Below are 26,181 nucleotides of genomic sequence, written 5' to 3'. Positions count from 1 at the left end.
TGAAAATATTTCACTTCTTAAAAAAGAGTGACAATTTTCACTCTTTTTAAAGTGAATTTTTACTTCAAAAGAGTGAAATCTCATTTTTTTAAAAATGAGATTTTACTCTAAAAAGAGTGAAAATCGTAATTTTTTTTTTCAAAAAGTGAAATATTTTCACTTTTTTTCAAGAGTGGCATTTTCACTCTCTTGGAGTGAGATTTCACTGCAAGAAATTTAGAGTGTAGGGGTAGAATTTATTCAGTAAATAAGTGGTAGGAGAATAGATAAAAATATAATACAGACATTTTTGGAAAAACTATAAAATAATGTAACCAATGTGTTACCTATATTTACCTTTTTATTTCTGGGACATTCAAGATCATCAAACATCTGATACGACACGTATAATAATTATAATAATAATAACACACGTGTACAGAAATATCTCCTGCGTTATAATCTTACTTTCCCTCGTCGAAAGGCACATATTGTAACTAAAGAGTGCGCATTTTTTAAGAAGACCCCAATGTTTTTCGATTGAACAGTACGAGCGGCGGGCGTGGAGAAGGGAAAAAAGGGCGTAGTAAGTCATACGGAGAGGCTCGTACGTCATACTTCATCCGGGCCAACGGAGCAACACATGGAAAGGGTTCTCTCCATATACAAGGAACGCACTCACTTGGGCTGCCTCTTTAGGTCGCTATGCTATAGTGTGAGGTCTGTGTTACATGTGCCTGAGTTTCGTACACCTTTATACATAGAAGAGATCCAAACCGCTTGATCACCTGTGTACAATATGCCCGCCTACACGCGACGCATATCCGTCATATAATCTTTTAATAATTCGCAAAAATTAATTTTAAGATACGTACGCATTGATATGCAAAAGCAAACTGGTTTATTGATGAATACCGTTTTTATCGTATTCTCTCTTTTCATCATATTCTTTTATATAATCATCAATGTCTTTAATTTCATTATAAAATACATAAAAAGATCATAAAATAAAATATTCTGATAATAATGATGATAATAAATGTGATATCCCTTATATCAATTAAAAGAATAATTTATGTTTATTTGTATTTTTAACTAATAGATACATTTATTTTATAGGTGATGATGCTAATAAATTGCGCAAAGGGAATCTCAAATTTGTGCAAAACTGAACTGGAATATTTCTGTTCCGTAAAAAGGGAATCTTACGATTCCTGAAGATTGGAGCTGATCTTCAGTAGTACGAAAGTAGAACACTGTATTACCGGCAAATCTCGTAAACGGCCATAGCAGCAAGTGGGGGTTCCTGAGAAGGAGGGATAAACGAGCCGAGCCACGATTTCGTTGTCGTAAACGTCAAAGTTACGGTTACAGCGTTGTTCCTAGCTGCTTTATATTGAACGAGGTTGCTCCCCGAGGTACGTAACACCTACCTACTAGCAACCGTCGTATTGCAGAAAGTAGCACTATACTCCTTTCCAACTCGGGAACGACGCGGTCACCACGTGGCTTTTACGCGGGAATTCGGCAGAGGAGTTCAAGGTTCGTTGAATATCCTTTTAGCCACGTGCTAAGTAATATTAATTTTCTTTTTGTAATTTATATAGTAACAAATGTATTGTGCTTGTTCAAATAAAAATTAACATAGATTACCATCTTGGTTCCTTTTTATCTCTTTGATTTAAATTGATACAAATCGCTGAATCATTTGCAAAAATTGTAAATTGTATTATATTAATTTTTTTTAATCAACATTTATTTAAATTCAACGGTACAGAATGTAAACTTTGAAAACGGAAGCTATATTAACGGCACGTTCATCCAGCATATTTATCTTGATTAATATTCCTGTATCAAGTTATCATCCCTTAATGTAGTTTTAAAAAGGATCCTTTTTTAGATTTGCGCTGTAAAAGAGGTTCGCTCTCAATAGACTGAAATGAAGAGATGCCTAAATAGCACCCCAGCCTCTATCGTCGCGCCCTCTAATTACCCTGTAGACGCAGTCACCCCTCAATGAAGAGTGATAAATATTGTTCGCGTTTGGGTATATCCCGAGAAAGTGAATCAACTCTACAAAGAAAGGTATATATACACATATATTTCTCATTGCTATTGGTAAGCACCGCAGATTATTTACTGATAAAATGCTTTTAATTTGAAGATTTTCTATTTTTACTATTAAAAATAGAACAAAATTAATTTCAATATTTATATATAAAATATTAGAAAAAGAATTTAAAATACAAAGACGGATAGTATTTACTAAACTGAAATCTACTTATAAACTATCTGCAAAATATATAAAAAAATTATTTAAATTAAATATCACTTCTATTTTCGATAGCCATGTTTTTATTGTCGATTAAATATTTATATATTTTTTGCTTAAGTTAACGAATACATTACCTTTATACTTTAAATTTTTTATCGTCATGTGTATCTGTCATTAAATTAAAACCGTATTGATATAAGCGTGTTAAGTATACATTACCAGATGGAAGATAAATAAAAGTAGATATAGTTACCTATAACACATTAATTCTATCGCGCGCGCGTACCATAAAGCGCTAGCTTCCTAAGCGATTTATGAAATGCCAATTAACAAAAAGGAAATAACGACAATATGTACGTAAACGTTTAACGTTATAAATATTTTCCATAAAAAAAACAGAATTATAAACTTATTCTTTTAATATGAAATAAATATTATACTAGACTTTTATGTATTATGGACGGCTATCTACCGCTTTTATATTTATATGAATTGGACGTATAATCGATCTCGTAATCGTTTATCATACATTTACGATACACAAAGGTGTAGTTAAAAGCGCGATAAATTAAGCGACAGATGCAGTATTTCATACTAGCATGCATTCTAGCTATATAATTATCTTTACCGCGATAAGTATTTAAAGAATGAATAGAGACAATAGACATATACATCAATTTTTAGCATTTCGTAATAGCTGCGGTAAAGGTTTAAATGGTAAGACTTGTAATATCTATCATTATTGTGCCACGATATAAATTATATTATACTGATTTAATTGTAATACATAGTCATATTTTGCATCTTACGTTTGAAAGAGATTTTTAAAGCGTTAATTAGACATTTTATATAGTAAAGAGCAACTTTATAGTGTCAATATAGTAATCATAAATTATACATTTATCACCTAATCTAAATATGATTATTCAAAATATCATAGAAGCTACGACGTGTAAATTAATTTTCTACAGCCGAGGCTATAAATTGGGATCATTCATCGTATACAATGATAGATGATTGCCGATAGACATTGATAGCTCTATATTTAACTGCAAATCTACGACAAATTAATCCATAATCCTGTACCGATAAATTTTCCTATGTGCTCGATTTAACAACACTGAAAAGCACTTGTTAGAGAGTACGAAATGAGTCAACGACTTTCAATCTGCGAGTGCATAGAACCTGTTATACGAGTATGCGGCTGATCAAATGCTTTTACTCATTCCTACGATTCCTACAATCACTGCGTTCCATGTATCATCGAGGTAATTTGCAAGCCATAATCAATGATCCGGAACATTCAATTGATTACAATAAAGATGAATGAAAGTAATTCCTCTAAATCTTTAAACAAATGACAAGTAAAAAAATGTCGATTTAAGTAAGATATAGTAATTTCGTTTATGCATGTGTATGTACACTCGCGTATTTTTCATAAATCTACAATTCAGGATTTATAAACTATCACAATAATCAGAAATTTTTAAGAAATATTAGTTTTTTAAGTAATACAATATAACATAATAACGACAAGATACACGTACATTTAAATGTTAAAAATTATTTCTTGAAAAAGAATATGGAAATTTATGTTGTAGAGTTTATACATTATAAAATTCATCGAATAGTATTTTAAACATAATTCCTTCCTTTATATGTAAAATATCTCTTGTAGTCGAAGATGAAGAAAAAAATAGGTGCCCTTAAATCGGACCGAAAAAAAAACAATAAAGAAGACTCCCGTCGAGAAGGAAGAGCTAGAGGCGGTTTTGAGCAAAGAAAAAAGATATAAAAAAAACTGCTAGCTTTCTAAGGGCCTAGTCTCAGCTGAGTTAGTAAAGAAAGGTCTCACCGAAAGTGCGATATAACCCATGAGGCCTTGATTATATATCTACTAACGGCAAAGCAGAAGGTTATTCGAGAGTATCTCTCTCGCAATGAAAAGGACAAAGATATCGCTAGAAACAGCTGACTACCGGAATTCGGGGTTCCGGTGGGGTGAGTACAGTGGGGAAGGCACTTGAACCCCCAATTGGACGAGGACTTCCCCATTATACCCAACGTACCCAACGATTTTACACGCACTTGACTCCATTCTACCTATCTAGCAGACATAATTTTGCCAAGGTACACGGCCGATTTTCCACAACATAGCCCGCGCGCGTTGACATTGTACACACGGAAATAAAAAACTCGTGGAATTTACATTTAATACGAAAATGTATGGAAATGTGGGGGTAAGACTAGCAATTTAAAAGCAATTATAAGCACACATTTATTACTATTATTTTCGTTATGCTATCAAATAATAATTTTCGCGTTCAGCAATTAAGAATCTACGAAAACTGACTACATTAGAAGCAACAATAATAATTTTAATTTTACATAAAAAAATTTCAAAATATTCTTATTAATTACATGCAATACTTTAATATCGTTTTTTACGGCTTCAATTTTTAGTAAACTTTAGTTGCCATTAATCTTTTTGTCATCATATTTATTTAACCAGAAGGTAATGAAATGCTTTTAGTTTGTCAGCGATTGTAAATCTGTTATCTCGGGTTTCATGATGGACATGCCGTATTTCAAAACGACGCACAAATAGACTATGCAAAAAAATTCATCGCATTCGGCATGGTAGTATGATAAGTTGTATTCGTCGAATAGAACGTATATCTACATCTTCCGCTTTTTTGTAAACAAAGGAAGAGTGAAATAACTCATCGTGTTGACGCGGACGGAATAGAAAATTTTTCATCCATTTGAATTTATTCGTGATACATGTGAAACATTCTATTCTATAATCTCGTCCCGCACAACTTCTAGGTAATTTGATCGCGTGGAAGCAATTTTAACAATTTAGTCTGGTATAACCAGACAGGCAAGCCTGATCCACCACGCCTTCCCGACCACGTGGTCGTCGCTCCCCACGTTTCCCCTAACCATAGTGGCTCCTATATTTCATCGCGGCTGTTATGATAATAGTCGTATAAGAGAGCATTTATGAATGCAAACTCACCTGCTATAGCCATCCAGGGGTAGAAGGTATGGTTGCTGGTAGGTTGCTGATGTAGTTGCGTGGCGACCGGTTGACTCGCGGACGAGTTTAAACTGCAGGTGTTCCAAGACGACGTGAGGGATCTTGACGAACTGTTGTTACCAGGACTCGATGCTGGATCACCGCCTACGAGACCACCGTAGCTACTAACCCTTGTACTCTCTGGGGTACACGCGGAGGGACGTACGACCGAATTACTCTGGCTGTTCGCTCCCGAGGTCGCTGACTGCCAAACGTCCTTGACCGCCGCCGCTGCCATCACCGCAGCATAGCCGTTTTGATGGGTCGACGTTTGATCTTGTTGCTTACAGTCTTTCGTTGTCGTTGTTGAATATGAAGACGTGGTGTGACCAGTTGCTTCAGGTGTCGTCGAGTAAAGCTTGCAAGCCGTCGCAACGCTCGCGTCATATGGCGAGTCTTGAGGTGGTCTTGTATTGCTTCCACCGCCTGGGTGTATACCTAACGAGGATGATGTGTGATGATGATGCTGCGCCGAAGCGTAAGGCGACATACCTAATCCGAGTGGAAAGCTTCGATACGCTGCTGCGGTGGCTGGATCATGATGCTGACTTGCCGCTCCTGTTTGATGATGGTGGCTTCCGTAGAAGCCACCCGCGGTCTGCTCAAAGTACGAGTTCATTATCCCGGGTATTTTGGATCACTTTCACTAAAACACCGGCACTGAAAAAAGGCGAAGAAAGAAGTCAGAGTTCAAACGGCCCGCAATTACATGGAGTGCACACGGCTAGTCGAATTTTACTAGTCCGTACTCCAACTTCGATGCCGAATTATTCCGATTTAACTTCTTTCTCAAATTAAACAAACGTAAAACTTAACGATATTGTACTATGTTCCGAGTTAAGATACACTTAAGAAAGCGATATGCTGTTTGACACGAATGGCGAAAGATGATAAGATTGACGAGGGGCAAATAAATGAGCATTAAACAATTTTAAGAGGTCATAAAAGTCATCGGCAGGTATAGCTGGTTACACTAGGAGTGTCAATGTCAGTAGGCCGTAAGAGTGTAATTCAGAATGGATTTCATGTCAACGGTGGGAGCTTTTATGGTCTTGTTATGGTTACCGCTACGGGCAAAGCATAAACTGGTGGTCTCGACTATGGAAACAGGCGATGATCGTTAAACCGTTACGATGTAATAAACTTAGGTAATAAGACGGGCTATAAAATGGCTTGTGGGTTCCTCTACCGCGTGCTCGAACCGACGACGGTTCGGTCAGCCGGCACGCGACCACCCTCGCGGGCGGTTCTCTCTTTCTTCCTCTTTTTGAAATAAATTAAAAATCGCGATTGATCAGGTCGAGGCCTCTTGAAGAGCCAGTCGATCTGTCTCACAGAATCAAAAATGACTCTGCTAGTCCGCACTGCACTAGCACTTGCCGTATCGTGACTTCGCTGATGACTGAGGTCCGGTACGAGTCAGAGGACGATGGAGATCGTAACGAATCACGGTATGCCAGTGCGGTGGTCCACGGCACACTACCGCTTTTCTCGCGCCCCGTGTACCGCCACTCTGTACCGTCGTCCGTCTCTTGCTCGCTCGTTCACCTCGTTTTGTCTCTGTTCTTCACAGTCGACTTCTCTCGCACTCTCTCTCCGAACTTTCCTTCCTCGTTCTACCAATCACCGTTTCTCCATGCACTCTCTCTCTCTCTCACTTTCCGTCACGGTCACTCCTTCCCATTCGTGCGGTTGTCGCTTCTCGCTCACGCGTACTCTTCCTCCAGAGTACTACGTCCTAACGGAGAGATCGCAGTGCCGTATCCCTCTTTGTCCCTCATATACCATCCCCCTCCTGGTACGATAACTGAGCTCTCTCGCTCTATCTACCGTCGTTGTTGTCCCCCTCTTCCACCCCCAACGTTCTCCCCACAATTGCTCTCTCACCCTCTGATTCTGTCTCGCTCCACCTCTCGACGATATTCGTTCTCTCTCCCTCTCTCTCTTCCCATTCGAGCTATCCTCTCCCTCTTTCTCACAATACGATTCCTCAGTGCCCCCTATCGAGCGTTCCAGTAACTCAACGACGTACCGCCAGATTAAATTCGTACTCGCTCGCCGTGCGCGTCACATTTGAGACGCGCGACAGATAAGACGGTGCGAGATGGAAAGAGAAAAGAACTTCTCTTCTCTCGCGGCACGAAAGAAAGGGAAGAGATGAGATAGGAAACAGAGAGGGATGAAAGCACGTAAAGACACGAGCAGAAACGAATAAGAAGGTGGGGTAGAGGGAGGTAAAGAGGAAAAGAAAGAACGTTATGCGCAATTGCAACAGCTAAGAGTGAGACGAAACGGAGCGAGTGCTGTTGCGATAGTGACGAGGAGGGAGAACGTGCCGCTAAGGGAGGAGGTTATACTTAAGGACCAATCAGAATTGAATTCGTCACGAATACCGCGCTGGTGTGGCATGAAAGTTCCTACGCCGTGTGAAAGTAGTTCCAAGTTGGAACGACGCCCATGAACGGCTAGGCACCGCCCCGCAGACCCCCACTACCAAAGCGCGCGAGGTACCGGCACGCTGTGTCCGTACCGTACTGGGGAGAGAGAGAGAGAGAGAGAGAGAGAGAGAGAGAGAGATGGAGAGAACCGAGCGTCACGCAATGTTTCTGCCTTCTCTCTCTCTCCTCTGCGTTCGTTCGTGGGGATACGTGTACCGCCACCTTTGAGGCTTGTAGCGAACTAATCTCGCCAGATCCATTCAGACATTCAAACGACCAACATCAACGAGCTATCTCGCGATTATCGTTATTGCGGTAGCATCGTCGTAAATTCATCGTGACACATAATAACCTGATCGACAAGTTGTACACTAAACAAGATAGTGAACAGGTTTAGGAATGAAAAGCATTATGAAACACACCTCGATTATATTTAAGATCGCATTAGATCGAACCGGTCTGATATCGAGGATACTTGATGATGCGGGGATAAATGTAATGATATTATCATGAATGCCTTTTATGAGGTATATCGTTGTTTTACGGATCAATTAAATGATGATCGTACAATTAAAATGTCGTAAAAGTGAACTCATAAGGCCAGTCAAGCAAGCAACTTCTACGGCGCGCGCCACTAGTATCGGGAGTGTTTATTGGGATGTAAATGTCGCTGGATTATCGTTCCCGCGGTTCGCACCTCGTAAATTATTCCGTAACGAGCCGAGTAATGCCCATCATAAGCTGCTCGCCGGAGCTGACCCTAGTTATTTGCTTACGCGCTCTTGCCATTATGAACGCTTAGAGTATTAGCCACCTGCTTTACTTTTAAAAATACACGAGAGTAAAAGATATCTAATTTCTAGAATATTTTGAATACCTAAATCGGTATAAATGCACAATGGTTGGATCATTCCAAGGAAACGAAACGACATTCACAACATGTTTAAACAATCTGCTAAACAATCAACTGTATAGAAGTTAGAAAGCTGCTGCATCCTATTTTTTAGTATTAAATAACAAACAGTTATAAAAATATAAAAAAGAATGTAATATATGCATAATCCTAGAGTTATACTTCCATTAGATACCTGTAGTGTCTTGTAAGTACATAGGTACATTACGCATCATCGATCGCTACTTTGAAAAATCTTATGAGTGTATAAATCACATGAAAGCTTATTAAGCTTTTAATTTGATGAGGTGCCATTGATGAAGACTCAATGCAGTTTTCGCTTTGGCGAGACTCCGACAGGTGGCAGCCCGTTTACTTGAAAATCATGACGGCAATAAACTTCAGTTTTATGACCACTTGAACAGAATCGTAAAAGTCAGGGCCTTTAAGCTTATAGCGTAGTAGGGCGCGTGTCGAATATGGTGGGGGCGTGAGGAAAGTCACCATATGAATGGGGAAGGTGTAATGGGTCATATGTGATATGGATACCCAAAAATGGGCCTAAATGTCTTTTTTAAAACGGCGAATGACTATAGTTTCAAGGATACTCTTTGGTGTCAAATATCGTTTTAATGACTTGATAAATACCGATAAAAGTCAATTCGAATGCTTACTATCTATTTGTTATTATTCTGTTTCGATAAATTCTGCCATCGTGATAATGTAATCTAGTTTTAAATTACAAGCTATCCAGGTAGCAAGATGATGTTACTTATCGTTAGCATGCTAATTAGGAATACAAATTGAGTAATTAAATTATATGTATTATTATATCTCAATATTTTACGCGAAAAATGGAAGCAAATATTATCAATAGAGACGTAGGTATCATCGCTAACTATTGACGTAAAAATCCATACGAATAATATGACGTACATTCTATAGATCTTCAATAAAAACCAAGGCAACGAAACGAGAGTTTCGAAGTAGGGATTAGGAGACGTATGAAAAGACGAACATGAAAACGAAGAGGCCATTGCACCCGAGTCGAGCAAATCTGTACTCTTGCTAAGCATTCATTCCTCATCGCTCTGGTGATTTTGGCTCGTTCACTTTCCTCCAAGCAGTAGTTCAATGCACTATATATTGGGACGTTCATTCTGATTAAAGTTTCCTTCCTTCTTCCTATTTCATCGCTCTTCATTTTGCACATTCATACTCACTTATAAATTATATCTCTTTTTTGTATAATTTTTGTATAATTTTAATTCAGTAATATTTAATCAATAGACATGATACTAACGTTTTAATATTCTAGACGAATATTATTGGTACCGTTTTTTTTTCGCGTGAATGAAATATTCTGAGAATCAAAATACGAAACGTGTATGTATGTGTGACACTGAAGAAAATTAAATTGATAAATTGGATAATATTTTCTCATAGAGTAATGAATTCCGTCTTACTTAATTTTTTTTTAATTTAAAAAGCAAGATGTTAAATGTAGCATCTAATTTGAAGCTAATGTAAATAAATAAAAATTTCTTTAATTTTTTGGTAGTATTAATAATATAAAATAAAATCTTAATATAGTTTTCTTAATTATATAATAATTTAATTTTTACTAACACTCTAAATATTTAATTATATGTATAAAAAAATTTAATTTTTACTGACTCTAAATATAATCTTAAATGAATCGTATTTTTACAATAGATTTTTCTAAACAATATCATTCTTATTAATTACATTACCAAAAATTAATAAGTTTAAAAAGAAATGTTATTGATTAGCGCACAACATATTGATCGGCAGCGCATCAGGAGTAAAGATAGAATTGCATAGCAAGGATTCGGAAGATGCTTCCTTTGCCATCTGGTGGTCCTTTGTGTCATCATCTGATTACGAAAGGTGCATCGAAATTTCTGTAGTTTTCGCAGTCGATAGGAATTTAATAACCATCAATGCATATATATATATATATAATGTTATAAAAACTTTGTCTCAAAAATTCTAAATTCGAACTATTACTGCTGCTATCGTTATAAACAATACAGTCGTTGCTATACATTTTTGCGTTGCATAAATGCATTTATAAATTACAAGATAAGGCATGGTATTTATACGATTATTTTCTATAATACAAATTAATAACTAAAACGGGAATACCGACATTTGCGAGTATGGTAATGATCGAAATATGTATGAACGAGTTTCTTGTGAGACAAGAAAAGTAGTTGAAAGATTATCGAGAGTAAAACGAGTTTGTAATAAAAAAAGAGCCGCGCGAGGACAGCTATTATAATCCAGCAATAATTAACGACCAATTAATTTAATATGTTCAAGACTGTTTGTTAAGTTTACGAGTAATCTGCCTTACCGGTTGAGAAACTCTCCTGCAAGCGAGGTAAGGTGTTGAAGGATAACTGCAGTTAGTAGAAACTCTAGAGATGTGAGAGTCTCTGAATATTAGAATATCGCAATAGAACATGATTTAACTCTACAGTTATTAAATATTTTATATTATAGTAAATTACAATATCAGATAATAATAAAAATCATATCAGAAACAATTTCGAAGTTGCATGCTTGACGCGCATGATCACGTTGCGTTTCTTATGGCAAACCATTGATAATGATAAGTTTGATATTAGAATAATCAATAATTGTCGATCAAAAGAAAAAAGAATTTAATATTGGATTAAATATTTTACTTTACAGAAACATTAATAAGCTTTACAAAAAAAATTCACTGAAAATTCCATGTGTTTCCCGGTAGAAGACACCCTAAGATATCTTTTATATTTTACAATTGATTTTTGGAAATATTAAAAAATTCGAAACTAATTTATATAGCTATCTACAAATTTTTTACAAAATTAATATTTATAAATACACATGCTAAAATATATAAAATAAGTTAATAAAATAAGCAAATTAGTAAAAAGTAAAATAAATTAATAAAAAGTAAAATGAATAAATTTTAATTTGCTATTTGTAAAAGCAAGCAAGTCACATTGATACGTTTGAATTGAAACATAAAACGAAATGAATGAGGCCATAAATATTTAGAACTAATGGTAGGGTGCGGGTGTATAAGCTATTGCTAGAGGACTATTAATTATGCTAACGTCGTAAGAAAATGCGTATTATATCCTTGTAGAGAGTAACATTTGCTTGTTATGAGATAAGTTTAGAAAACATTTTTTTAATTGTGATTCGACTGATTTAGATCAAATAAAAATTTTGTCAAATTTTTTTCTTTCTATAATAATTAAAAAACTAACTTATAATATTGCGCTAACAAAATTAATATCATATCTTACCTTGTCATGTTGGATGTGAAAGAACGGTGTTTTTTATTTCCTCTCAAATCAGCAAATTGGATATCTCCGATCTGAAAAAAAAAAAAAAAGAATTTTATATAATATAATGAAAGAATGTACTGATATTTATTTTCTTTTTTGTATATGTTAAATTTTTCATGTTTTGATAATATTTATATTAAATTATTGCACTCTCTCTCTGAAAGAAAAGATTGGTTGCTGCAACAATTTAGATAGTAAAATATGGCGTAGCATTTTTATATGGCTACAGCAACCAGTTTTTGGTTGTAGCAGCAAATTTTTAGTTACGTTAGCCTATCGAAATCATATACTGACATTGCGGATAGGCTAACGCAACTAAAAATTTACAACCAAAAACTGGTTGCTGTAGCCACATAAAAATGCTATGTCTTATTTTACTATCTAAATTGTTGCAGCAATCAATCTTTTTTTCAGTGTGCATATATGTTTTATATCATTAAAAAGGTATTTTGATTAATAAAAAAAACTATTTCAAAAAGAATCTATGTCGAGAGGAAATACAGAGAATCTGTATGGTATATATTGTAAATAGATATACTAAAAGCATATGGCGTAATATTCTATGAATATCTGGATACTGAACGCGTTTACTTTGTAGAAATACGATCATCGAAGCACAAGCTTCTGAATTCGCTGTTTGTATCAAATGAATAATGAATGCCTGATTCTGAGCCCTACAATGATATTCTGTTTGATAAGTATACTGATGCTCTTTGTGCTCTGATCATGTGACATTTTATGATTAACGGAGAATTTATCATGGATAATCATGCAACTCTCGTTGCGTCAGATTTCAGCTTTTATAACGTTAATTTTATAATGTCAATCCTTTTAAACTTAATTTTATTCACATTTCTGTGGAAATAAAGGAAAAACGTGTAATCACATACTAATTTTCATATCAATTTTATTCAAATATTTTCTATTTTGTTGTTTTTAATTTGTTCAAAAATTTTCCGTGGTGCATGCTATTTTATAACATACGTATAAAAAATAATAAATTTTTATTATTTAGCATATACATTACGCTAAATAATCTGTGAAATAGATTTCCCAGTGCATTGTAACATGCTGAAACAGCATTATACACAGCACAGGATAATTAATCCGTAAAGTCTCAATCAGTGAATTTGATAATAAGTAACAAAACCATAGGAGATAACATTACGTAACATCGAGCGTGTGTATTAATGCTTGTCCCGTTGAAGATTGCATCTATAATATAATACAACAGTAATGCATTTCTTTGCAACTCAGAACTTTGTGCCATACAATTGACAGCACAATGTGAATTTGCAATTCAAACGTTTACGAACATAACACGAATAAATCGGTAGAGGAAGATAGAAGGAGGTGATGGAGGAAAATGCGAAAACAGAGGAATAGTACCGGAGAGAAATATACAGAATATAAGAATTTATCATAACGCGCGAAAAATATCTCACAAAACATACGAAATTTTACAATAAATTTTTAGTCACAATAATTTTATTTGATATTAAAACATTTTGTTTTGCTACGCTTTTTATGAATTTTTAATTAATTAGACAAAGCCACTTTAGCCACACAATTTCCGACTTTCATGAAATCATAATTCGCAAATATAATAATTGTATTTTTGTAAATAATCGTCCATCGTTTATTTTCTTATTATAAATATGAAGGAACAAAGCATAATCTTCGTTTTTCAATAAGAATATGATTATATGATTCGTTCCATGAAAAACCGCGTCAACCGCGTAACGAAACAGTGAGAATAATACTTTTATGTCAAACATTAATAAAGTTCAATGTGTCAGACACAACCCTTCAGAACCCTTGCGAAAGCAATGATAGCATAAGATTCACAAAAGACGACGACGATTTACAACCAACGATACCTTAATACAAAAGCCGAATGAAGAATGTCTTTATTAAAGCACTCCGTATTGAATTTAGGTCAACGTCTTCCATCACGAAAGTCGTTTTAAACGCAACTACCATGATGATTTCTTTCATGGAGGTTGTTTGAATTGGAGAGAGGGTAGAGGACCGGGCGGATCCTAAACTGAGAGACGCTCTAAAAGAAAGGGGAGTGACTTCAGGTATTTGTACCCCCGGAATTCTTCTCGGCAACCCCGCCTCCAAAATAGTCTCTGGACCGTTTTGCACAACATTCCTTTTGTAGACGTCAAGGTCAAAACTAAAAAAAAATACGATATCCCTTGCATCAGAAAAATTGTACACGTTCCTTGACATTCCATTCTGCTCGCGGAGTAGACAATCTGTTTTGATCTTGAGATATTAAAGCACAGTAACACGTGACGAGAATGAATTATATGCTAGATATATGACACTGTCTTGATTAAAATGTGAGTAAAGATTTTACGAAGATTCTTAGATGATCGTGATACTCCATAAAGTTCCACATTCTTTTCTTCTTTGTCAACACACATATTAAAAAACATAATAAAAATAGTGAAATATGTAGATATATGTATATAAATATATGTTATAACAAGAAAATGTGATATTTAAAAATACATGTATAAATTATTTTTTTAATTGTAAAAGAATACATTAAAAAATTAGCAAATATCGTAAACATCACCAAAAAGAGAAAATTGCGTGTATAAATAGATCAGTTTTATTTAAAAAGTATATTAGCTCATTTTTCCGTTTTGCGTTTCTAATCTCGTGAAATATATGTTATATTTTGTAAAGTTAAACTGCCAAAATACTCATTTGTATTATATTATTTCACACAAAAAAAAATGACGAGATCCGCAACATTAATTGAAAGAACTAATAATGCATAAAAATCTGTACTGCGAAAAAATGTATAAAGAGTATATGAACAGAGTGCAGGATCAACGGACAAAATTGTACTGAAGTCTGGGAAAGAGTGATGAATAATGGATGATACAGCGACGTGACCATCTCACGCCCAATATGGTCTGTAGGAGTTAGCCGTAATGGTCCGTAAATTGGTAAACCACAGGGACAATGAAATTGGCGTGCTTCGTTTTGTAAACGCTCTGTTATTACGCGTTCTCCTGCCTGCATATGATTATGTCAAACGCAGTTAACTAATAGCACAGTAGCTGCAATAAAAATCTTAAGTTTTTAAGAATATTAAACAAGAGATAATAATAATGTAACATCTCATCCTTATATACTCTAATTAAAGCTACCTGATTTTTATTATCCGCAGTTTATTGTGAATTCTAAAGAAACTTGACGTTGGTTTTAATTAGTTATCAAAAATATTTTGTGGATCAAAATTCTGATTTCAAAATAAAACCATTATGTAGCATAGAAAAATTTGATAAAAATGATAATAATTTTCCGAAAAAATTTTGATTGTACGAAAAGTAATCCAGTTTTCGATTGTGAATCAAAGAAAGAAATTTATAGAATATAATTTATATATATACTATATTATATATGTATCTATGTATAAAAAATTATCATTAAAAGTCATTTTTCAATCATTTTCGATTCATTTTAATGTTATTTTGACGTTATCGTGACTTGTTGTTCTGCTTGGGTAAGAGGGAAGTACACTTTGACCAATTTGAAAAATGAAAACTTTTTTAACATGGATTGCGAATATACCTAAATACGATTTATTTGTAATTCGGCACTTTATTAATACATACATTGAACTTGTTATATCACAAATTTTATTGAGAAATATCGATTTTACGAGGAAATACAGCAATCTGTGTAAAACGTGATTGTGCGTGCACCGGTAAATAATATACACGATTCCGCCATTTTGGTTATCCTGAAACAAAAAATCCAAATAGCTGCGTTCAGCAGAGAAAGTAACTTTGCAACTGTTGTAAAATTCTTCAGTATGATTGGTTTATACATTTATTCCATAAGAAATCAAAAGCAAGAACCAATTGTATTGAAGAATTTTACAACAGTTGCAAAGTTACTTTCTCTACTGAACACAGTCAATAGTTCCATAAATTATAATATACTCCATATCGTCTGACCGACGATTTTATTGATAACATTTTTAGTTTTTAAAATATAATAACATTTATAATGTCAAAAATGTGTCAAAAATTTAAACATGTTTATTTCCGTCAATTTAAAAAAAAAATGGAAAAAAGCTCGGTCAGACAATAGGGAGTACATTATAATTTATGAAACTATTTGGATTTTTTGTTTCAGGATAACCAAAATGACGAAATCGTGCATGTTTTACACGGATTTCTATATTTCCTCGCAAGATCAATAGTTACTTACCATTTATTTACACTGAATCTCAGATAATTATCACGTATGACATCATGACTCAGTTGAATGCGCGTTCCTTTTGCATTCTGACAAGTGAGATTCAACTGAGTTTTTACCTACAATCCGCACAAAATCGAGACCGTGTGCTTTATGGCGTTTTCGGCCCGACTGGATTTACACCAACCTGGGTTGAAGTAATGACGTTTCGTACTCTTCTATTGATAGAGCGTGTAATGTCATCCAATTGCAAAGCATTTTCCAACCCAGATTGGTGCAAACGCGATCGGGCCAAAAACGCTGTTAGTGAATCTCATAAACTCACTTTAAAAGTGACGTTGTGAGCCTATGTTGTCATGTGATAACTTTTTACCAAAATAAGCAAGTAGTGACGTCATTAATCTGAGTATGAAGTACTCAGCTCACTTCAGATTCAGTTTCACTTGTGTATAAATAAAAAGCAACTAATACTGCTGAATAAAATTTGCAACATAATAAGTTCAATACTATGTATTAGTAAAGTGTCAAGTTACAAGCGGATCGTATTTATACTTTTCTCGCAATCCATGCTAAAAAAATTTACTTTTTAAATTGGTCAAAGTATACTCTTCTAATTATACAAATACTATGAGCAAAAAATTTATTTTAATTCGTTATTTTGAATATTGATTTATCTAATTACGATGAAATCAAGAAAGAACATAATTTCAAAGAACATTTATGCATATAATATATACATATAAATCTACATTCATATATGTGTTATATACATATAAATAAATTTTTTATTAAAGAAATTTTTTTATTTTTTATGTAACGTTGTATAATCATTCTTTTTATAAAAAAGAATAAAAAAATTATTAATAATTGTATGCGTATATGAAGCATAACTAATAAACTATACTTCAAATATAATTAGAAATAATTATGTAATTATGTTATAATTATTTTAATAACTACACTGAGAAAAAATAGCATAAATTTAAATGAATATTTATTTAAATACTGCCAACTTTAATGAAACTTCAATAAATATTTATTGAATAAAAAGAAGTGATTGTTAAATCAAATTAATGTTTTTTGTACCAAATAAAGATATTTTTATATTCAATAAATATATTTAGTTGGTACTATTAAAATAAATATTTATTGAATAAAAAGAAGTGATTGTTAAATCAAATTAATGTTTTTTGTACCAAATAAAGATATTTTTATATTCAATAAATATATTTAGTTGGTACTATTCAAATAAATATTTATTGAAATTTAGGATATTTTTTCTCAGTGTACATTCTTCTTTGCAAATAAAATCCTTGAAAAGTGATTTTAATGTAAATTGCATTTATAAATAGAACATGGATCAATCAGTTATTAAAGTTACAAAAACATTACGATTCTTAATAAAATCCCATTAATTATTTCACGACTATTGATTTCTACCTACTTAAAGCAATGACGGAGCACAAGCGTATAAACGATATTACACATGATAACCTTAGGCGCTAACAAGTTCAAGCCGATGACTGTACGTGCGAGCGTGAATGTCAGATTAGAGAGATAACTGAATATATAAATGAATTTCCGGGGCACGTATAAATAACGTAAAGCTGGCAAACACGTAACGTGGCGATGTGATGGCGTGAAATAAATCGTGAAATAGAAAAATAGTAATTATCCCAGTTATGTTTCGTGACAAATCAATAAGAAAAAAAAATTTCCAGAAAACTTACAATCAAAAAGTTTACTCTATAGATTCCGACACTTTTAACGTAGTAAAATAATTATAACTTATGGACTCCATTTTTACGATTACTGCTATAATGTTAGTGATAATAACTATATATATATACAATTCTCTCAAACATGAAAAAATTATACTACAAATTATGACAATTCAAATATTAATATAGTAAAATCAAAAAATATAAACGATAAATATAATAAACATTATTCAGTAAATTATCGCAATTATAATGAATTTCATCATTTTTAAAAATTAATTTATTATTTGCGTGGTAATAATAATTAAAAAATATATTAAGAAAAAAATTAAATAACTCTCAAGCAATGTATGTGACAATTATTAGATTAATAGCATAATTGATTACATTTGCATGATTAAAATACTTATAAATATATAGTTATACTAAAAAATGACAACAAATTATAATTAAATTATAGTAATTATAATCATCTTTTTCTCTCAGTGCACAACTGCTTGATAGCAGCATTTAAATCAATTGAAATGTGCAATGTGTCAAATATGATAATAAGACTTTACGGTACGTAGTCGCATTTGACAAATGATAACAAGTTCATCAAGCATAGGTCAACAAAAATTCCACAAAAATTCTCATATCTTACTAAAGTTTAGCACAACCAGCTCTAAAATAACAGTAATAATTATCCAAGAAAATTTTATTTAAATATATTTTAAACATATTTTAAATATATTTTTATATTTTTTTATATAAGTACATAAATTAAAAAGTCTTTCCGTGTTGAAAACCTCATAATCTTTCGAAAAGAATATAATAATACAATTACATATATTTTGCACCATGTTCTTCTAAAAAATATGAGAGATTATAGAATCAATAGACTCTACAAATAAATCACAGAACAGTGAGCGTGAATTGCCAAACTATTGTATATTGTTGTGTATAGAATGTGCAATAACTGTATGCATAATCCTAAATGCAAAATACAGACATTGCATGTTATATACATACATATATGTATATGTACATATTATTATATTAATGCATTCAAATGAGTGCTAAAAACAGAAATAGTATACTTCTTCCTTGTTATATAATATCTAATGGCAATGTACAGTTTTATGGTAAATTATGTGTATATACGATTTTTGTTATGTGTGATCAAGCGTATGTAAGACACGGACATTGTAGTTTAAGAACAATGGAGTCAGATAAGATCGTGTGTGCATGTGTCGCGAAACAGAAGTCGCGGATTAGTCCTAGATATCCTGCGTATAGGCTTGGACAGGGTCACATGGGGTACAGAGTGTAAAAAGGCTCTACATGGGTTGGTGAGTTTTTCATCACGTAAGTTCATCGGGGCCACGAAGAGAGATCTGAAGAATGCGCACGTTCTGAAGAAATGCCGAGATGGACCAAGTCGAGAAGAGGAGCTATGCGGGAAACCAATGAGAACGCGACATTTTGCTCTTATCTTTCTTTGTCCGTTTTTTTTTATGCATTCCACAATCATTCTCAATTTTGTTATTGCGTCCCCTTTTCCAAATAATCATTTATATTTTTCTACATAAATTATTTTCCTTATATTCTTATTATTTTCATACAAGATAAAAATTTGTTATATACGTCTCTTTTCTTTTCCAACTTAAACGTGCGTTTTAACAACATAGAATTGCGCTTCTCTTTTGATTTCCTATTTAGAGACTTCTCTTTTTTCCAATTTGCTATCTTTGCTACGTCTGCACAATTATTTTTCACCTTCTATTTTTATCCTGACATGATATCGCTCTTTACTTCTCTCTCTCTCTCTCTCTCTCTCTCTCCCTCTATTTCTTTTTTATTCTTTCGTATTTCCTTTCGTTTTTTATTATGTATATTTCTTTCTTTTCCTTCTCCCAGCAATGTTTATTATCTTTATTTTTATTTCAACCTGATAAATGTTCATTCTTTTTCTTCTATCTTTTTCATCGGACAATTCCTCTTTTCTTTTTTCATTGCATTTTATTTCTTTCACTATGTTTACCTTTCATTTTTGTTCAGATCTTTTTTGTAATCTACGATATTTGCTAATTCCGAAAAATATCTTTCGATATTGTATTATATATTTTATTAAGGAATATTATATTATAGTACGAAATATATAGTATAATGTTTCGTTATACAAGGTATGTTTCTTTAATTTGTAATCAAATTTGTTACATTATTTGTTATAATTTTTTATTTATCTTTATTTATCATATTACATTAAGATAATATCAATGAAATAGAATTTTACGATTCATAATTCGATCTTAGTTCCGCTGACGAGTTTATCAGAAATCTGAGAATACTTACTATACTTGGTTTTTCGCTACTTGTAAGCAAATATGGCACAGACTGTGAAAGGAGAGATAACATTTATCTGATATATATTACATTTATATAACGTGAGTAGAGTCGAAACATACCGTGAAACTTGAGCTAAAGTACTTAATGTGTTAAGCAATGAAGTGTAAGTGGATACGTTTTGTGATCTGCTAAAATGTGATGATATCAGCGTTCTTTTACAAGAAAGAACGATGAAGAACTTGGTCAGTCGTTGACAAGAACTTATGTAAATTATTGCGAATATCAAAATGTTATGAACAAATAGTATCTACTTATAAAAATCTAAAAGAGAACTATATACATATACATATGTAATATATGTATGTATGTATATATATATATATATATTCTACATAAAAACATATAGGCCAGTATTCAGAACGCGCTTTTATCTCTGGAATTCTATAATATACGTAACGTATAGTATGTTAGCGCGCTAACATCGTTGTATACGCTCTGAATACGGGCCATAAATTAATAACTTATTAATTTTTATTAAATATTGTAGACTACATCATACCAATAATTACAAATGCAGACAGTCATGTATAATATTTAAGAATGCAGTTCTAGTAATGTCTATCCGGTCTATTTGTGTTGATTGTAAGTACGTATATGTGAAAAATTATCATGAAGAAACGTAAATTACAAAGATGAAAATGTATGAAAAATATTCATTGTCATCAGAAATTGTTATAAGACATATAAGATGTGCAGAAAATACCTGATGATAGGACTTCAATAAAGGTTGGTGAAGTGAGAGTCGGTTGCTAGGGTTGCATCACTGGTTACCATGATGCACTGCGCTCAGCTGACATTACAAGATGGCCGCTCGCAGCTTGGGCGTGGTCGTTTTGTATCAATTAAAATGTTTTATTCTTAAATTCATAAATACGTCTTAAGGAACTTTCTCAATCAAAAAGGAATCATTATGCAGAAAAGCAGCACTATAACGCGATTTACACTTTCACTTCGAGAAACGCTTGATTCAACGTGATTGCCGCGACACGCGATGTGGATGCTGCTGCTTCCGTAGCAGCCATCTTGCTGATACTCCCTCCATCATGCGCGCGCGATCCTCGTGTCACAGCCTCCGTCGCTTCTCTTTTATCTCCCTTTCCCTCTACTCCGCGTTGTGCTTCTTCTGTCCGCCTTTCTGCATCTTTAGAGCAATATCGTACCACGACAATCTCTTTCTACTGATGCGCCATTTAAGAATGTTCTCTTTTATCTTTGAGAGCGCAACACACCATTGTCTTGAACGATCGATATCGTCAAGATAATTGTCGTTTCGGAATCTTTTATATATTTTTACAAAAATATTTTGACAACAATTTTTAACTATACGATATTTATGTAAGCTTTGAATATTCGTCAAGTATTCTTTCAATATGTCTGACGAAAAGTGCAGTAATTATTTGCAGATTTTGTTTTAAAAATGTAAATAATTAAAAAAAAAGTTCGCAGAATGGAATCGTGAAAGTAAAATCCAGATATAAATATCCAGCAATATTTTTAACGAAATAAAGCATCATCAAAACTGACACGATACCCCTCTATGTATCTCCCCTATTTCAACCCAGCTCGCCCGTATCCCCCATACATCTCTAGAGCTACTCGTCTCACAGTACAGCGGCGCAACATAGTATTGTAGACATTCCGAACGAAAGTACGGGGATGTCAGCATGCGTGTCGCGAGGGAAATGAACGACGGCGACGAGGATGACGGTGACGACAATTTTGAAATTCGCGAAGCGTCGTGGATCGCCGGAATTGCTAAAAAGTCAAGGCGTTAACAACTGGTGCCGGATGAAAAAATCGAAGAGAGAGAGAGAGAGAGAGAGAGAAAGACAGATGGAGAGAGCGGCGGCAGAGCGGCTCGAAAACGGCTTTGGAAACGTTTGTGGTAAGTGTAAGCGTACGCATATGAGATCGCGCGATTGTGTGCGTATGTTCTATCTCGCGGTACAAAGCTGGTTTTCGTCGCAGCAGGCATTCTGTCCGGAGGACCGAGTGAGGGAAGCCGGGGAAGTAGGTACGGCCATCTTGGCTGCTCGTATCATCCTATCTCTCCTTCACATATGCGCCTCTCGTTGCATCCCGCGCCTGCGTATCTCGAAACAGCGCCACTGGATTTCTTCTCCTTTCTTTTTGGCGGCGCTGTTTCTTTTCTCTATCCTTCATCTCCTTTTTTCTGTTTTTACTTTGCCCATCCTTTGACACGTGCCGCCGACCGATTCCAGCAGAAGTGCGATACTAATGGCGCGATCCAAATCTAAAGCACGTTCTGGCTACTTAACGGTCAATATACTTTAAACAATTCTCGAGGGAAAATATTTATCTTTAGAACGTAATCTCCAATTTGCGTTACCTATGTAAATTTTTACATCTTTCGACTTCATTCCGATTAAACGCGCTTTGTAACTCAATTTAATGTTTTCTAAAAGTAAAAATTTTCTTATTAAACTTCAAAAGTGTAAATTTATACTACATTTACGTTTATGTAAAAATGTTATGTAACAATACGCTATAAATATCAAAGGCGCAATCACTTCGCAATAAGATTTGCTATAAACATGTCAAATTCGATTTGCTGCAAATATTTCATAAATTTATTAACAACTTTGATCGATGTGCAGGGAGTTGAAAAGCTCGTTGGATAATTATTTTGCTTTCACCTACGAGAGACAGAGTAACGTTGTGAATGTATATGCTCGATAACGTGAGCATTTATTATGCTGCTGATAGTATTCCAATGCTATTATTTATCCTATCGTGACTAGTGTGATTGTAAATTAAATATGGTATTTTATTACAAACCAGACTGATTTAATGTGTGTTATAGATAATTAATAATACGATAAAGCAGAAACATTAGATGACATGACCATTATTTCTCTATGGTCATTTTACTAGTTCAAGTATCAATTGAGAGGATGGGCGGAATAAAGGCCTAATTACAAAATTTTGATTTTAATAAAAATTAAAATAACTTGCTACATTTTTATTATACACATATAGGTATGAAATGAATTTATGTAGAAATGAATTTATATAGAATTTGGCCTTTTTATTCTGCTCATCCCTTCAGTTGTTATATGCCTTAAATTTATTATTTCTTGCAATATAAAATTGTTCTTGTATTTTTCTAAAAGTTCAAAATTATTATAAAACAAAATAAAAATTTAATAAAGTTGTTGAAAAACATAATAATAAAAATGTAATAAGTATAAATGGTAGAAAATGAAAAAGAAAACTCTAATAATATTTATTTCCGACTTTTGTAATTTTCTAATACATTTAAACATTTTTATTTTTACAACAAAGTAATTGTTTGCTTAATAATTTAGTACACACTTCAATAAATTAAATTTTTTTAGTTATAAATATTATAATCTTCTATTCTTTTCTTATAAAAAAGTAGAGGGGCATTCATTTTTGTATCTTCAAACGTGTAGGTAGAATATTTCTGTCTCTTAAGCTATAATTAAAAGTGTTCACATATATAATATTTGTAATATAATATGTTCCAATTTAATTCACTGATAAAAATTTGTTGCTTTTGCTCTACATATATTCATGTTGCGAAATCGAATGTTATCGGGGCGTGCATCGTAAAACCGGTCCTGTCATATTCTGGTACCAGCGATAAAAACAAGATTTTATCTTTTTTTTATTCACGTCATAAAGATTGAATCAAATTTGATATGATTCAAAGTTCCATTGCTTGCTACTTCTACCTTGGGAAGGAAATGAAATCTTGCTTTATGTACTACTGAATCACGAAAACATTCAAACAAATCTTAATACAAAATACAACTAAATATTATATAATGAATTATTTTATTATGTCACTACGCTTATATATATATTTATGTATATATGCATAATCGCACAATTCACATGTTTTTATGTATTTATGCAACAATTCTTTTTATTAAGATATAGAACATATTTTTTGCAGATATTATTTATTATTGCAAAATTTTCAATTTGAACGTAACGCAAAGATATCGCTAATAAAATATTTCACACCTAGTGGGACGTTAAAGCTTCTCCGCAACGCATCTCCGCCATTAACTCCGGACGCCGTGCTCAGACTTACTGCATATTGATCTCATCAATCCTATCTTCCACCTTCCCTTCCCCAGGTTTCCCTTCTGTCTGTTCTTCCCTTCCCACCCTTCGTATCACAACTGACACAGGGTTGTAAATTATATTTGATTGATATTCTGGGAATGAATATAACTATGCGAAATTGAATCACCGTATTTTACAAAATAATAAAGATAAATTTTAACATATTGTGCATAAAACAAAAATTAAAAAAAGGAACAATGTATAATAACGTTATGATTACATTTAACTGTGTACGTATATGTACAATATCAGAATAAGTTTTCAGGATCAAAGAATACATAAATACGATACTTCGTTTTTTCAAATATAGACAACAATACTTTACAATAAATTTTAAAGTTATATTTAGGAATATTGCTTCACTATCCATTAGGTTAAAAAGACTAAAGTCGTTAAAAAAACTAAAAGTCGTTAATTCTTTGAGATTTCATTTATGGCTGTCATTTGCAATTAGCTTGACCAACCATGATTTGCTGATATACTTTATGCGTATTGAATGATTTACTGAATGTCAACAATATATTACAATTAGTGGAATAATGTACTTGTTATTAAGGCAATTTACATAAAATATTATTATAGTGTTATACAAACAAATATTCGTTATTTTTAATTTATTCTTTGTACGAAATAATTTTATTCGATAAATACTAGAAATTAAAGACCTACATGGAGAAAATTTTATATTTAAAATTACTATAATGTATGTGTGGTAGTAGCTGCGGTCTTCGTGTAAATTATAAGTTTATATGCTATAGTTATTTTTTTAAAAACAATAATATAACTTAATTTTTACACTTTTTCATAGTAAAAATTTTTTATTACAAAATCAAATATACCTAGCAAATATTGTTTGCGTACCATAGTAAAAATTAACTGTTTTCATGTTAGAATATGGCTTAACAAAATAATTACTTTATTTACGTGATAAAAATTAGTATTACCATAGTAAAAGTTAAGTCGGAATCATGTTGTGAGAGTCCATCGAAAATACAAGACATAGTAAAGTGTAATTTAAAATTGTATTAAAACTTAATATAAAATTTTCTCCGTGTATTATTAAAAAATCCAGCTTCGACCGTTATAGGCCTTTAATTTCTAGTATTGATTGTGTTCTTCCATATGCGGTCTAAAATAAAGTTTTTTAATCATATTGTTTGTTCGATAAATTTTTTAAGAAATTTGTTGTCTGATGATAATGCAATTGTGTTTAATATGCATAATTTTCAATCTCTTTTTACACTTCACTGTATAGTAAAAAACTGTAAGTGAATATAAATTAAATTTGAAGTAAAATATGGTTCAACAGTTATATATCAAAATATTAATTTTTAGAAACAGTTACTAAAATTTATTGAGACAGTTATTTTATCAGTAAATTCTAGTTTGCATACAACTTTACTAAATACACAGAAACAAAATCACAGCGTACATGCACACACAGAGAACGTTTTTTTTTTTTCGGATTCTGTTGGCAGATAATTCCAAGTCAACAGGCAGACTTGATTTTGCGGCGTGAAACATCGCGAATAATCCGTGACGTGGTAACGACGAGAACGGCCAATCTGGTTGCACTTTTATGCGCTGTTTGGCACACGAAACGCACGTCGCGCCTATAAAACGCATAAAGCGTCAGGTATAAGTGGTCGGCACGCTCTCTCCCAACCGAACCTCTTAAAACGAGCACGC

General features: G+C 33.0%; 2 protein-coding genes across 2 annotated transcripts in view; both read right to left on the bottom strand.

The window, feature by feature from the left end:
* The window catches only part of Ubx (ultrabithorax), a 95,007-nt gene extending 88,210 nt beyond the window's left edge, over positions 1 to 6,797 (bottom strand). The window contains exon 1 of the mRNA XM_018515513.1: positions 5,277 to 6,797. Coding sequence (XP_018371015.1) covers positions 5,277 to 5,955 — 679 coding nt within the window. The 5' untranslated portion in view covers positions 5,956 to 6,797. The remainder of the gene's footprint in view (positions 1 to 5,276) is intronic.
* The window catches only part of LOC108766314 (homeobox protein abdominal-A homolog), a 139,672-nt gene that overhangs the window by 12,068 nt on the left and 101,423 nt on the right, over positions 1 to 26,181 (bottom strand). The window contains exon 5 of the transcript XR_001940365.1: positions 11,993 to 12,063. The gene's annotated coding sequence lies outside the window, so the exon portion shown is untranslated. The remainder of the gene's footprint in view (positions 1 to 11,992; positions 12,064 to 26,181) is intronic.

Source organism: Trachymyrmex cornetzi, unplaced genomic scaffold, assembly GCF_001594075.2.
Source record: "Trachymyrmex cornetzi isolate Tcor2-1 unplaced genomic scaffold, Tcor1.1 scaffold579, whole genome shotgun sequence".
Lineage (NCBI taxonomy): Eukaryota > Metazoa > Arthropoda > Insecta > Hymenoptera > Formicidae > Trachymyrmex > Trachymyrmex cornetzi.
Note: the sequence above shows the minus strand (reverse complement) of the source record. Positions and strands in the feature narration are given on the sequence as shown.